The 15,609-nt window shown below is 38.3% G+C and overlaps 1 protein-coding gene across 1 annotated transcript; it reads left to right on the top strand.

Moving 5' to 3' along the window:
* Positions 1-5,826: 5,826 nt before the first annotated feature.
* LOC105948124 (serine/threonine-protein kinase N2-like) lies at positions 5,827-15,166 on the top strand. The gene is made up of 19 exons (XM_031891791.1): positions 5,827-5,877; positions 5,997-6,023; positions 6,841-7,123; positions 7,907-8,019; positions 8,409-8,471; positions 8,752-8,863; positions 9,047-9,144; positions 9,227-9,302; positions 9,532-9,590; positions 9,925-10,002; positions 10,244-10,332; positions 10,681-10,857; positions 11,052-11,114; positions 11,672-11,748; positions 12,267-12,409; positions 12,703-12,810; positions 13,259-13,339; positions 13,661-14,068; positions 14,960-15,166. The coding sequence occupies exons 1-18, from the start codon at positions 5,827-5,829 to the stop codon at positions 13,727-13,729; spliced, it is 1,767 nt and encodes a 588-aa protein (XP_031747651.1). The 3' UTR covers positions 13,730-14,068; positions 14,960-15,166.
* Positions 15,167-15,609: the final 443 nt, after the last annotated feature.

The raw sequence follows: 15,609 nt of genomic DNA, 5'->3' as shown, positions 1-15,609 counted from the left end.
CACTCTAGGGGTGTAAGGCAGTTAGGGCTGAGCTAGAAAGAGCCTGTAGTGTAGGGATCCCAGTGAATAGGGAATCAGGATAGAGAATTCCCTGAGGGATCCACTATGGGGTGTGGCAGAGGGGAAGTGAGATTCCTGCCAAGTCTGCCCGCAGGGGAGTGTCAGTCTGTATTACACTCTGTATGTGGTGTTGCCTGTACCACTGGCCCCTGAGAAACTGTATTGTGAGTAACCCTGTGGGTGTTCAATAAACACTTGGTATTTTGTTGTTTGCAAGAACCTCTGGCGCCCTCTGTTTGTATTTTTCTGCATAGCAGCAAGAGAGGTGTAGTTACACAACACCCTCACCTTCCTCTTCCACTTAGCGAAGGCCCAGTCTGGGTAAGAGAGTACAGTGTAACCCATGTTCTACTGGTACTAGTCCAGGAAGGCAGCTATTGAGCTGAAATAGAGGTTACATATATGTAGAACGTAAGCAATCACTGTCTCACACTATATATCGCACCTGAGTGCTATTGGGTAGCTGTATGTGGGCAGTAACTACTACTCATGGTTGATCAATGAATGCAAGTGGTTTTTGGTTTGCTGATTGGCCTTATGGGGATTTCTAGTATTCTCAGTGGCTTAACCAACCCCCCCCCCCCCCCCCCCCCAGTATAACCCATAGGCCAGGGGGCCGGGTTCAGTTTTTTCAGAATTATGAACTAAGAGAGATATCAGTGTAATTTTAATTATTCTTTTCAACAGATGTGTGGAAGTACTACACTGAAGACTTTTGCAGTTCTTCCTCTAGCTCCGCATCCCCAAGTTTGCAATTTGCTGCCCCCATCTGGGCAAAGCTGGTACAGGATACCTATAATGTAGAAATACGGCAAGTTATGTAAAACAATATGGGCTCAGCTGTAAGTGCAGAGTTGTGCGGGCATTGGCACAGGCGCCGGCTAATATTAGCTGCAATGATGCGGATGAAGACATTATGGGAACTGAGATCAGTCCCTGTTACTTACATACTGTGAATGTATTATAATTACAAACACTTAGCAATTCCACACATTTAACATCGTAGAGTAGAGGTGTCACAGTTTTGCATCTTGTGTGTTCTGGGGAATCTTTGTACCCAGTGGGTGTTTGCCATGTCAGGCTCCTTTGGATTAGAGGCCACAGGGGCTGATACAGCCTAGATACAAGTACTAGTAGTATTTGGGATATGGAGGATATGTTTAAGATGCATGAGCCATCACTGTTTTACAATATAATAGAGTTTCTAGTAATAAACATGAGTAATAGTCACATTTACAAGACATGCAAACGTGCTCCAGGAGTGCAGGGAAGAGTAAGAAGGTAGGTCAATAGGAATGGGTTTCAGAATGGCGCCTTACAGGTGATAGACGGGACATATTTGATGAGAATAAGAATGTTCATTTGAAGGAAGGCTGTAAGTTTCCTTTGGATGGACCTGTAAACTCCTGGGGACTAGGAGCTGGTTGGTGTAATGGAAAATAGAATTGGGTGACACTAACTTACTCACTAGTGCTAGTTACCTATGCTAGAGTCACCTATATAATGCCTCTGTCCAAATGCTTCCTTTTCAGCTTCATTCTGGTCATTTGATTGGCAATGAGTCTGCTGTGTATGCTACATGATGGTGTTTAAATCTATTACTTTCTTATTTAGAAGATGGGCACTGGTTGACATCAGACAATATGCAAGGTAAGGAAGTCTCTTAAATAGCAGATTGGTTGGAAAATTGTATTTTTAAGAACTGAAAACCAGTGTTGGGACCATAGCAGATCCAATGGCACTGAGCCTATTAGGTGTCTGGCAGGAATGGGCCATGGGGCAGGCAAATGTACAAATGGATATCCTTAACAGAAAAGAGATGAGTGAATATAAACAGCAGCATAGGCGGAGGATGACTTTTTTGTTTGGGGAGGCTAAAGATGGCCCATACACAGACTGACCTACAGCTAATGTGACACTAAGGGGCACATTTACTAACCCACGAACGGGCCGAATGCGTCCGATTGGGTTTTTTTCGTAATGATCAGTAATTTTGCGATTTTTTCGTATTTTTTTGCGATTTTTTTCGGTGTCTTTACGATTTTTGCGTAAAAACGCGAGTTTTTCGTAGCCATTACGAAAGTTGCGCAAAGTCGCGATTTTTTCGTAGCGTTAAAACTTGCGCGAAACGTCGCGCCTTTTAAGTTTTAACGCTACGAAAAAGGCGCGACTTTGCGCGCAAGTGTTAACACTACGAAAAAATCGCGACTTTGTGCAACTTTCGTAATGGCTACGAAAAACTCGCGTTTTTACGCAAAAATCGTAAAGACGCCGAAAAAATCGCAAAAAATACGAAAAAGTCGCAAAATGTTCGTTTCCAATCGGAATTTTTCCAATTCGGATTCGAAATCGTGTCTTAGTAAATCAGCCCCTTAGTGGATTCACTGCTGGTGTAAAAAATTAACCTCCCAACTACCTCTGGCAGTTCCCACTGACTCCCAGGGATACTGTGCAAAAGTGCGGGTGGGGGGGATTTTTTTAACCCTAAAATGCTTAGGATGTAAAAGCATTCATACGTGCACTTTTGTTAGTGGTTCTCTATACATTTGTGTTCAGTTAGGTTAAAGGGGTAGTTCACCTTTAAATTAACTTTTAATATGATGTAGACACTGATATTCTGAGACAATCTGCAATTGGTCCTCTTTTATTTTTAATGGTTTTTCGGTTATTTAGCTTTTTGTTCAGCAGCTCTCCATTTGGTATTTCAGCAGCTATCTGGTTGCTAGGGTCTTATATACCAGGTAGTGGTTTAAACAAGAGATGGGAATATGAATAGTTAAGGGGCCTGCATGGAAAAATAAAACTGTAGCCTCACAGAGCAATACTTTTTGGTCAGTGACCCTCATTTGAAAGCTGGAAAGAGGCAGAAGCAAAAGGCAAATTATTCAACAACTATATAAAATTAACTAGGAAGACCAATTGCAAAGTTGCTAGGAATAGGCCATTCTATAATATACTACATGTTAACTTAAAAGTGAACCTCCCCATTAGATGTGTTTAAGTTAGCTTTATAGAAAGTGAGGCTGCGGGTACTGACATCCCAGGTACATTATATGCAGTGAGACACAGTCTTTATATACAAAACCAGCACATTATATGCCGTGAGGAGCAGTGGGTACAGACGGCAGATATTCAGGCCCTGGCACTATAACACTGGCACTGATACACAGCATTGGCTCCACTGTAACTTACTATAAATGAAAAAAACAATAACAAAAGTAAAAAAAAAATAGAATGTGCAAAAAACCATAACAAATATATAAACACACAATGAGCTTTGTCAGGGGGAAAAATTAACTTACCCTCCATCTGTTAGGGTAGGGGATATTATAAATGTCAGATGACAAAAAACAATTTAATTCCAGCTAGTGGGTCAGTCTTTAGAACATATACAGTATAGTACCTGTGTATAGTACCTGTGGGATGAAAACTGCAGCAAAGTTCAAAGCTGGTTCTTGGGTAAACTTACAGTCTGCAGATTCTTCTTTTTTAAGTCTTCATTTCTGCAGTTTGCAAAATTTCCCGATCCCTGTCTGCATCTGTGTCTTGATTGGTCAATTTTACTGTCTGTCAAGAAAGCTGTGCTCTGATTGGAGAATATACAAGAAGAAAGATCCAATCAGAGCACAGCTGATTAGAGCAGAACCCTGAGCTTGCAGGGACAGGAGAAGATTTGCAGCACAGCGCAGAAACAGAGCCAGGTTTTTTTATTTTATTTTTTTTATTTTTAGGGTGCCAGAGCAGGTTTGGGGAGGCTTAGCCTCCCCTAGCCTTATTGAAAATCCGCCTATGAACAGCAGGGCGGGACAGGTTTCCCTCAGGGAGCCCAGGTTATAAGACCACCAATTATCTGGGTTCCCTGGTCAGTATGCCCTATCAGCTAAATAGAATGGGGCCCCAATGAAAATTAAAAACTGGTACTTGGCTGGGTCCACAATCCACCCAGCCATGCCCCAAATCTGCCTGCAACCCCACCTTATCCATGAAATGAACCTTCTCATCCCTAGAGCCCCCCTTCTGCATATTATGGAGCATAATAAGTAGAACGGCAGGGTGAAGCAATGCAGGCCTGACCTCCAAGCAGTTCTTGTGGGTCGCGGGTGAGTTTGGGCTGAGTCCTCCCTTCCACCCTCCCTGCCCAGCAGCCTGTATTTATAGGTGCACACCTGCCTGCCCCCTTTGTGGCATCAGGGATGGGCGGGTCTATAAATATAGGTGACTTGCTGGGGCGGGCATGGGGTTGGGAGCAGGTTGGTTAGGGACAGGTGCCGACCCACACATTGCTACTCACTAACACCTAGGCCTGTGACACAACCTTCCTAATTAGGTTATTATATACTGATACATAAGGAATGATTCCACCTCCATAGCAGTGCTCTAATGCCCATAAGACTGATAGCAGTGCTGCCCTCTCTTGATTAAAAACTACTCAGTGCAGCTTTTCCATTGGTTCTACAAAAGTCCAGTCCATCACCGACTAGGCCATAAATGTGTACATGGGATTCAGCACTAGTTGTACAAAAAATTAAGAAATGCGAGTTTCATTTTGTGCTTTATTAAAAGGCAAAATCAATTAACAGTGCAAGAAATGTTGCACCCAGCACCACTGCTGCTGCAGGAAAGGCTGCTGGGTAACAGTGAGCAGCAGTGATCCTGTACTTAGGGGTCTGTATCCCAATCCTGGAAGTGTGTGTGGGTAATAGTAAGTCGCAAATGATTATTATTATCCCTTGCTTGGTAGCATTTAATCATTGAATTACATTATTTATAACTATTATTATTAAAGTTCCCCCCAAAGGAGTAAATAATATATTTTTTTTAAATGCAGCTTGTCTTAGAATATTTCTGGCTAAACTAGAGTAAAGGTTAAACATAAGGAATGATGGCTACTGAATCCAGGCTGCATCTTGCAGGTGTATAAGCAGCATTGTGACTCATAGTGCAGCCAGTCAGTGTCACTGGGGATACATGTGATGTCACAATGGCTCATGATGCAGATCAGTATCTCACAGTCATGTGACAGTTCAGTTGGAGGTTAGCTAGCGACCGGTACAGACCTGCGCTGTCCCTTACTGCTACCAACAGCTATTTTTAAAAACTTTTTTAGCTTTTTTTTCATTTTATTTATTAAATTTCATCTTTATCTATTGAATTACTGTAAGTGTATGGTTTTATATAGATTTTTTTATTCATAATACTTATATAAATGTGTTATATTATGGCTACTTAGACACAGACATTTGTTATGCATTTACAGCGCACACAAATGCATATATTGTGCTTATAAGTATATATACAGTATATATACGATATTATTGTATACTATATAAATTAATGTATATATGAGTTTTTGTAAACGTACATAATGCCCGTCAACTGCACGAAAATGCTTAAGTCTTAATACACATATTCATCAGAGACATCAGTTCATGTATTCATTAATTACAGATTAATCACAAGGAGATAATAAGATGGACACAGTCACTATTGACACTATTATTCTAGTCTAATGATTTAGTTTTTATCATTAATTGGAGCACTAATTGTCCAACCATGGCTTTATAATGAGTTGTGTAATAGCACTTCCACATCCTTTGTATCAATATATCTTTAATATCAATATAGGGAATAACAATAGGTGGCGCAGTATAAACGCTGTACGGGTATGGGACTTGTTTTCCAGATAAGGGATTTTTTTGTAATTTGGATTAGTTTCTCTAGCATTTTTTTAACCTACTAAGGAACCCATCTTTTCTATTGCAGAACATGTTTAGAAGATTCTTTAAAAGAATTCGAAAAATCTTTAGAAGAAAGAAGGTAATCCTACAGATTTTCTCTCCATAATACAAATGTTCCTGCCTTCTTGTCTGCAGTGATATTGTGCGTATGAATGAATGACTCTCACTTTCTCACTATTTTCTTCTTTTCTTTTATAGGTTCAACCTACAACCTGTATTGAAACAGTGAGTAAACACCGGCACAAACGTGTCGTTTTATCTGTCTGTATTTTATTTACCCCAGGGGCTCGTTTATTAGGGGGGGATTTATAAAAAAAGTTGTAGGAAAAAACATGAAAGCCGTGACTTCAATTTGTGGCACTAAAACCAAAACTTTTACACAAAACTCAAAAACATCTAAAGCCACAAAGCAGATGTAAAAGGGCCATATACCATTACCTGCTGTATTTTTTCATTTGTTGCTTTTTTTTAAATAATAAATCGTGGAAAAAAAGTTTTTTCACGGCAAAATTGAGTTTTTGGCGCCAAGAAACCTGAATTGAAAACAATCAAGAAATAGTTAATGCCCCCTTTAATATCCATATTTTTTTCAATTCCCTGAATCATAATTTTTAGCACTAAAAGTCATGTATTTTACTAATTGGCCCATTTATTAATGGTGATATTTTTTGCATTTCCCCAAATTGTACTTTTTGTTATGAGCAAATCTTGTCGACAGGGACGGATTTTCAGCAAATTTTTGCATTTTTGTCATTGGCGAATTGCAGAAAAAATACTAAAGGAAACAAGGAATTCAAGATTTTTGATTTCTGATTCGTATACCTTCCTTGTTTTTAGCCAATCACACTTTATAAATAGACATTCATGCTTAGTTTAGTTCTGGTAGAAAAAAAACCCTGATAAATAAGCCTCATAATCTCTCCTTTAGTATTTTACATGCAATGGGGCTTTTCCACTCTATAGATCACATATTCATGTGTATGTAGATTTCATTTTTCAAACCGTTAAGCAGAATTATTTAACCTTTGTTTTGTGATTCTAGGAGTCCAGTAGCCCAGATGTTGCTGCACCCCAGGAGTTTAGTGTAACAGAACATGTTACACAGGGGAAGGACTTCTTTGTTGAAGAATTGAAGGTTGAAAATCTCATTGAATCTCCAGTTCAAAAATTGACCGATGAGGCAATAGAAGAGCCCATCGAGAGTCTGATTGATGAACTGAATGATGAGAAAGAGGACAAAAATTCTGTTGCAACTCTATTAGTGGATATGGAGAAAAAACCACATGCAACATATATAATAGTGAAAGAAGCTGTGGAATGTCTAGGTACAGTATATGTAGAATCAGTTTTTGCGAGGTCACCAAGCGAGGGGATCTTCTCCTGATGTCCCCACCTACAGGTGGGCAATATCAAGCTAATTCAGTCATTTGGCCCTGGGGCCAAACGATTGAATTAAAAAGGCGGGTAGGGACACCCGTCGGTTCTGGGACCGCATCAACTAACCTTTGCGCTCCCTGATCCTATGAAAAATCAAACTAGCCCGATTGAGATGTCGGTCTGACAGGCCTGTTGTTAGTGCCCATACACAGGCCGATAAACTGCCGAATTGGTCTAAGGGAGCAATAACAGTTAGATTCTGCCTGTGAATGGCCACCTTTACGCTATCAAAATGTTATCAACATCCAACTAAAAATACCCCATACTTACAATATGTATATTTTATTATATTTACACTGTGGGAAATTGATTAGATAGTTCTGTGAATTTTTGGTGCCCAACTCCATTTCATCAACACCCATAATTATAAGGGACAAATGCTATTAGTAACCGCATGTACCTCCCCCAATCAATATCCTCAATATGGAGATCCTTTAGCCAACCGGCATGATCCGCTCTGTCTTTATTACCTGTACAACGGAAATTGATTTGATTTGAAATTGTTTCCACTTTATTCTGCCCCTGTACATAAAATAAAAAATATGTGAATTTTTAAGCGTTTATCTTCCCAGTTGTTAACAGTTCAACTCAGGAAGAAATCATGCCCAAAATATTTTAGTTATGACAAATTCTATACTAATTGATTATATCCCTCGGCTTCTTTTTTACAGATACTTTACAGTATCCAGATCCAGAATGTCCTCAAAGTGCTTCTCCTGCAGAGGTTTTTATGCAGGACGAGGAAATGATAGTTGAAGATTTCGAGACCCAAGATAAAAATGATGTAAGTGTTATACCTTGATATTTCAGTATATTCATTGCACACACATTGCCACCCTTAGTTTTTTAACAAGCAAAATAAAATGAATGAACATAAAACAGGTTCATTATATAGAATAAAAGTATATTAGGGATGTAGAATATAAGGATATTAGGAATGTAAAGGGTATCCAAAAATACATTTTTCCTAATGAATAAAATATAATTCCAATCAACTTTCCCAATATATACTGTGAATTCCAATGGTTTTTAACAAAGCAAAGAAAATCTAATAATGGTGAAATAGATTCATGTAATAAAAAATAAAAGTCTGCAATATCAAATAACCCCACAGTCCTACCACCTAACCTTACATTTTGTACCAAGAACTTACAATTGTTTTTCCCCATACAGGAGAAGGAAATTGCTGATTCAGATTCAGAAGATGATAGGTCCAGTCTTCTGGATTGTTCTTCTGTAAGTATTAGGCCTTGATTTATTCAATTGTTATTTAATTTACAATGAGCAATCCAAGGGACATGTTCCCCCTGAGCCACTGGTTGGGGATCACTGCACTAGACTATTAATGCTTTCTTGGTATATTTTTATTTTTCTACCACTGAATGGGGCATGTGTTCGGCATGTGTTGTCTGTGGCCTTCTGTAGCCAGAAGTACTTATTTGACCACAGTATTCTTGGGAGCAGAACAACTAAGCATCATTTTATGTTACAAATTATTTATATTCTATACTTACAGGAGTCCAGCGGAGACAGCATTTCCAGTGGTTCAAGTGAAATGGAACCACCTATGATAAGTGTTACAGTGAGACCAAAATTACCACGAGTGGAAGAAACTGAGAAACCACCAGGTGCAGTATCTGAAGATTCACTTGCTCATTTTATATATTGTGGAAGTACTTTCAGTATAGTCACTCCTACGAATCTAAAAAATCCTACTGATAGAACTCTGCCCTAGCCAAGTATCAGGGAATTTTGCATATTAATATGTAATGCAAACACCATAAGTGATTATTTTTGGTTGGATTTTCTAGATTCTCCAGAGCCACTAGATAGCTCGGATAGATCACTTGACTCTTCACCAAGATATTATTATTTGGAAGATTCACATGAGTACAAGAGTCAAGGGGAGGTAAGTAGAGAGACACATTATACTGTATATCTGAGTTCACATTTTATTTCTCCAAAATAATGTTTTTTTTTATTATCTAAAGGACTCCAATGGTTTGGATGTACAGACTGAAAGGCAAAGACCAAAGTACTACATTAATAGAATCGAGAAATCCTCAGGTAACATATTAGAGATTGCTTGTCTAATTTTGTTCTTTGTTCCCATGGGGAGGAGTAACTGAAATGTGAACATACAATATCCCTACAGCTAGGTCTATTTGCTATATATTCCTTGTAGAATAAGTAATGAATTGAAGTTTGCATTTACACTCAGAGATTTGTATACAAATTTGTTTACTATGGTTACATGGTCACCTGATGTTGTGGTGTCATTTTTTTTTTTTTTTAGATTCTTCAGAGCGAGCACATTGCCTTGAAATGGCATTACCAGCTATACATCAAAGTGAGGTAAGTTCAGATATTATCCTGTAGATTGTATTCATCTGAGCAACAAGTTACAGCACTGATGAACCATTAGTAACTTATTTCAGCCAATCACCAACCTGTTTTGCTGAATCTACTACTAGAGAGTAAATAAAAGCAAATATTTGATTTTTTTTCTATGAGTAACTGCTATGGGGCAAGTTAGTAGCCCCCAGTGTCCAAAAACCTATACACAGGTTTATTTACAGAATATTAAACTGAAGTACTTTAATTATTTTACCACACTAAATGGTCACTAATCTAAAACAGCCCAAATCTGATCAATCGCAAGTAACAGTGTTCTCTTTTCTCTCTTTAGTTGGCCAGAACTCCTTCCAAATCTAGATCAGAAGACTATAACATCCTTAGTGTGCTGGGAGAAGGATCTTTTGGACAGGTGAGTAAGTGTGGCCATACACTGTAAGATCTGCTTGTTCACAATTACAAGGAATAGGACCCGTTGGAGTGAGTGTGCATCAACAAACTGCCGAAACAGTATGAATGACTCAAGTCGGCAGCTGAAATCTGCCTGTGTATGGGAACCTTTAGTCCTATAGGACTATTAAATGAAACATATTCAGTGTATGAAAGGAAGGAACAAAATCAGGGTTACTTAAGATACTCTTTCTTTATTCCAGGTGTTTCTGGCAGAGCACAAACATTCAAAGAAGAAATTTGCGATTAAGGCTATTCCAAAGAATGTATATGACGAACAAGCCACTCAAAAGTAAGTATGGAAGTAAATAAAAGAATATATTCATAAAAGCAAACAGCAAACATTCAGTTGATCACCCATCTTGGGATGTTAGTGCTATATTAGTGCTCCCCAACCAGTGACACTTTAGTTTTGTCTTAATATAAATAATAGGGCCTTATAAAATGTGCTTCCAAGTCTCTAAGGTCCTAAAAGCTAAAGCATGTATGCCAGCATTTTCCAATATTAGCAACATAAAGGCACACACTTGCCTTAATAATAGATGATTAACACAATATAACATAAAAGAAGCCTTTCCTTATGTATAATATATCGTCATACCAGCATGGAGGATCATGTTCTTATGCTTTTATTTTTCAGAATTGAGACAGAAAAGAAGATATTGGAATTGGTAAAGAAGGAAAAGGCTCCATTCCTGATTGGCTTAGACACTTACTTTGTGACAAACTACAATGAGTGTTTGGTTATGGAATATGCCTCAGGAGGTGACCTAAGGTTACTTATGGACAAGTATGACCTGCCACTGAAATGCAGCATGTAAGTAGCATTGGGCTTCTGTGTAGGTTCCCATTGAGCCTGTAATACCAAGTAACAATAATCTACTTGATGGGATACTGAATATAAATATCCAGGGAATGGAAATATTATACATAAGCTTATTCAGTGTTCAGTGATGTCTCTGGTACCACAAGGCAGTGAGGAAAATAATGATTTTTTTTTTCTATTTGCAGATTTTATGCAGCCTGCATTGTGCAAGGATTGAAATTTCTGCATGAAAACAACATTGTCCATAGGTAAGAAGCACTGATAAAAGTAAAATATCACAGAAAGTTGTTTTTTAACCAAAAAAGAGAAAGTTACTCTGTAGAAGTAGTAGAATGGGGACTGTGGGTTTTAAGTCCATTGGACTTATTCTCAAAGGGATGATTCTGTTTATAAAGCTTAAAAAGGGCAGGGCTTACTGGTACCTGGCTGGAAGTAGTATTGATTATATAGGTGTATGATGGAGCGGGGGATATGAGGGCTTTGCCATAGACGACAATTTCCAGCTGAGTCAGTTCTGCCCCAAGGCTGTTGCCCCACTATCCATATAACCAGCATAACCAGTCCTGAGCAGCCAATCGCTTACTGCTAAATAAATGATCAGGTGGTACATAATGGGGTGGGAATTCATTTATTAGCTTACCCTTTAAGTCCAACTGCTAGAGTGCAGTATTTTTCATAAATATTGAATGTTAGAGCTGCATAACTTAACGACTGCATTAAAAGATGAAAGATATAATTACTGAATATTCAGAACTCTATTTAGTGGAATGAATAATTGCAATTTCCCTATCACTTTGGTTTGCAGAGATTTGAAGCCTGAAAACATTTTGTTGGATAAGAGAGGATATCCCAGAATTACAGACTATGGAATTAGCAAAACTGGTACGTTTCCCTGGCCTCATATTATATAGACATGGTTTATTGTGCCACAAACTATGCTTGTTCATAAAATAGTATCACCCTACATGAAATTTTCCACTGATACGGATAAGACTCTAATTTATTGACAATATGGAAGGTTCTCAATGGGGCAGATGTGGCTGTTCTGCACATCAGGACCATTTAATTTGGCCTGAAGCGCCACGGTGCCTATTCCTATATGACTCTGTGGGCAAAGTTAGTTTATATATATAAACTATATGTATACACATATCAAGCGGGTACCTTTAAAAATTTCTGTATAAATACAGAAACCAATCTCTACAAATAATTTTTTACTGTATTTTATCATATTATGGTTAAGGTCTTTTTAACTGTATTACACTTAAGACCTACGTATGGAGATGTAAATGGAAAAAGACAACATAACATCGATGTTGCACTTTTTATGTAGACAGCTAAGGCGAGATCTGTATGAATACAGGTCACTTCCACTAACTTATGCTTTTTTTCTATTAAAGGAATAGGTTTTGAGGATCAAATTTATGGCCGATGCGGCACTCGCCCATATATGGCCCCTGAAATATTCACAGAATCTCACTATACCAGATCGGTGGACTGGTGGGCCTTAGGTGTCATCATTTATGAGATGATACTTAGAAAGGTAAGTGTAAAGCATCCATTATTAACATTTATTTATAAAGCGCCAACATATTCCACAGCGCTGTCCAATAAATACAATTAGCTGGGGGGGTCTATTCCCCTGTATCCTGGAGTTTATGTTGAGCAATATTTTATAGATATCTTTCACCTGCTTTATCATTTCTATTACTATGAAGCAAGCGACTAATAGTTAAATTAATATTAGGACTGTAAAAGTTCCATTATGAACTATGTGGTTGTTATACTGTTCTAAGAAAACCTGCTTCCTAATCAAATACCTTTCTACATTTACAGTTGCCATTTGATGGAGACAGTGGTTGTGAGATTCGTTTAAAAATTATGTTTGAAAGGCCAAACTATCCACCTACCCTGCCTGCGTATGTCCGTGATATACTACAAGGAGTAAGTTGCTGCCATGATATTCATTTTATTATCTGTTCTCTAAGGCACAACATACAGTATATATATATATATCTAAGAAGGAAACACTTAGCCAAATATCCAATGCAGAGCTCACTGTAACACCTGCCTACAGAATATCCATCATTTTCTAACCATACAATATCCTTACTGAAGTTGTTTCCTTACAGTTTTATAATGTCAACATTAGTTTGTCTACTTGGGGGCTTATTAAAGAGTGAAAGGATTTGGTTGCATGGCTTGGAATCCATTTAAATAGATAAAATACTGTGGGTTCATATCTCACCTTATCAGTAATATTCAGGATGTTAGAACATGATCTAAAACATACAGGTTCCTACAAGGGCTGTTCACAAGAAATGTAAAACAGGGAGTTGAAGGCAATATGCTCAGTGCCTTTTTAATATAACATTTATTTCTGTTTGTGCAGCTGCTGAATAAAAATCCCGCACTGCGCCTGGGATCGACTGTAGAAGGAGCGCACGCAGTTATGGAACGACCATTCTTCTTTGTAAGTGTTTGGGAATTTCTCTGGTTATATGATTGTTGCTCATGTATTCTTATATGTTTCCTAATCCTAATTATAACAATATCCTCTGGGGCCCTTATATATTGAAATATATTTTGTAGCTGCTAATTTCACCATTAAATGTAGTATCATTGCAAGTTATTTATAATCATATTTTAGGGCTGCCATGACAACTCTAAAGCATAGTTTGTCTGCAGATATTGCCAATGCGTGCATAGAATTACCATTATGCATTATAAGCATTTGATAGGAGATTTCATATTTAGGCGATAATACTAATAAAGGCTCTTTTCTATGTTACAGGGAATGAAATGGGAGGCTTTAAGGAGGAAAGAAATCAAGCCTATGTTTATTATGAATTACACTGAATAAGTCTCTTCGAGTAAAGCTAAACTCAAGAACTAGGAATTATAATTATGGACTGTTTGCTATAATAATGGTCTAGAAGAAATGGCAATATTTTAAGTGGTGTAATCATGGGCCCGTAAAGTCCCATGGTGCTAAGCTGCCTGTGGGTGGAGGGTGGGTGGGCCCTTGGACAAATCTTGCCCAGGGCCCCGCAGGCTTCTGTTACCACCACTGAATATACAAGAGTGTTCCAGCTGCCTGAGGAATAAAGTCTTCTGATCCTCTGCTGCAAGTCAAAATGACAAGAACAAGGATGTTTCGCTACTCATCCGAGCAGCTTCTTCAGTTCAACTGACTGGTATGGTAAGTCCTCAGCATATGTACTCTTCCACTAACCCACTCACAATGGCACTTTGTAACGCTTCAGAGAGGTGACATCTGATACTCACAGAGGTGTGAATGCTGTGGGGTTAGGCTGATGGTGCAATATGCCATGTTTTCTGCACTTTGCACCCAGCACATGGGGCTTCTTCCCCATAAATACAGAGCTGTCTGCATATGGCAGCAAAATAGAGAGCAAAAGTGGGAGCAGGCCGCAATGTAGACCTGCCCTTATGCCTGCTCTATGTCGCTCTGTACCTCGTGACAGCTTTTTAACTCAAGTACAATAAGTATTCTTTTTGGGGTCATAGTAAATTACCCATATTTTTTCTTGTATGTAGTTTTACCATTAAATGCATTATCATTACAAGGTAAATGTAATCAGACTTCATGGCGACCATTGTCTAACAGCAGTAGGTCACACTCTGTATATAGGATAATAATAAAGGACTCTTTCCATTCTTACGGGGAATTAACTGAAATGCCAATATTCCTAGTATGGCAAAGATGCCTAAAGCCCCAGAGGGCTAAGCTGCCTGCATATGGTGGGGGGCCCTAGAGCAAATTTTGCCCAGGGCCCCAGAGTCCTCTGTTACCACCACAGAATATTCAAGTCTTCCGGGTGCCTGAGGAATAAATTCTCGTCTGTTCCTCTGCTCCAAGGAGATTTCTGGTTGAAACAGTGAGAAGCTGAACACTGTGATCCAATTCCCTTCCATATAATATATCTGCTTCTTATAATCATATGTCCCAGAAACCTCCTACATATATTTGATTATAATATGGTGGTGTATTTATGTGTATTAAGTAAGTTATTTTGCCATTTTCAGTGCTCTCCAACTGTATTTTTGCAAATTTTTTAATCATTAATAGATCCAGATGCATCTCGGACCGGTAGAGCGACCTGCAGCACTCTCACTGTTTCACAGACCAGTCCGTCCGTCAGAGATCTCCATGTGAAGATCCACTTGATGCAGCTGCACCGAATAATCTTACCCTGGAATATAGTATTCCAAAATGTCTTTCTTTTATAAAAGAAAATATAAATAAATGTATTATATATACATGAAAAAAATGTTATGTCCTATTTGTTTATGTAAAATAGTAGTGTACACATAAATTTTGTATATAATATATATTAATAAATCATATATAAAGTATAATTTAGCCTCTTTAATCTTTACTGATGTTGCAAAAAGGGCATTTTGATGATGTATCTTGTACTGGCAGATTCATGTATTTATCTATGAATAAGTTTATTTATAAAGCTATACTAGGAAAAACTGTTGCATCTGACTAAAAAACATGGTACCTAATATGTAACAGACTGTATCGGAACTGTTCACTTTTTCAATGGAGCCACTTAGCATTGATGCAGGCCATTCCATTGTCTCTTTTCAGTATGGACAATATGGAAAAGAAATGCATCTGAGATGCATAAAGGGACCCAACGCGTTTTGAACCCCATGAAAATAACGGGGTCCTTCATCAGGGGTCACAAAAAAGCAGGCAAATGTACCTAC

This window comes from Xenopus tropicalis, chromosome 8 (genome assembly GCF_000004195.4).
Source record: "Xenopus tropicalis strain Nigerian chromosome 8, UCB_Xtro_10.0, whole genome shotgun sequence".
Taxonomy (NCBI): domain Eukaryota; kingdom Metazoa; phylum Chordata; class Amphibia; order Anura; family Pipidae; genus Xenopus; species Xenopus tropicalis.
The sequence above is the reverse complement of the archived record's forward strand: the minus strand, read 5'-3'. Positions and strand labels throughout refer to the sequence as shown.

What these genes read in the sequence shown, in the direction of transcription:
- LOC105948124 (XM_031891791.1), top strand. Translation starts at nt 5,827, where the DNA reads ATGTTTAGAAGATTCTTTAAAAGAATTCGAAAAATCTTTAGAAGAAAG. An exon ending in GAAAACAACATTGTCCATAG is followed by an intron (nt 11,115 to 11,671) that starts GTAAGAAGCACT and finishes TTTGGTTTGCAG; the next exon opens with AGATTTGAAGCCTGAAAACA. An exon ending in TCCGTGATATACTACAAGGA is followed by an intron (nt 12,811 to 13,258) that starts GTAAGTTGCTGC and finishes CTGTTTGTGCAG; the next exon opens with CTGCTGAATAAAAATCCCGC.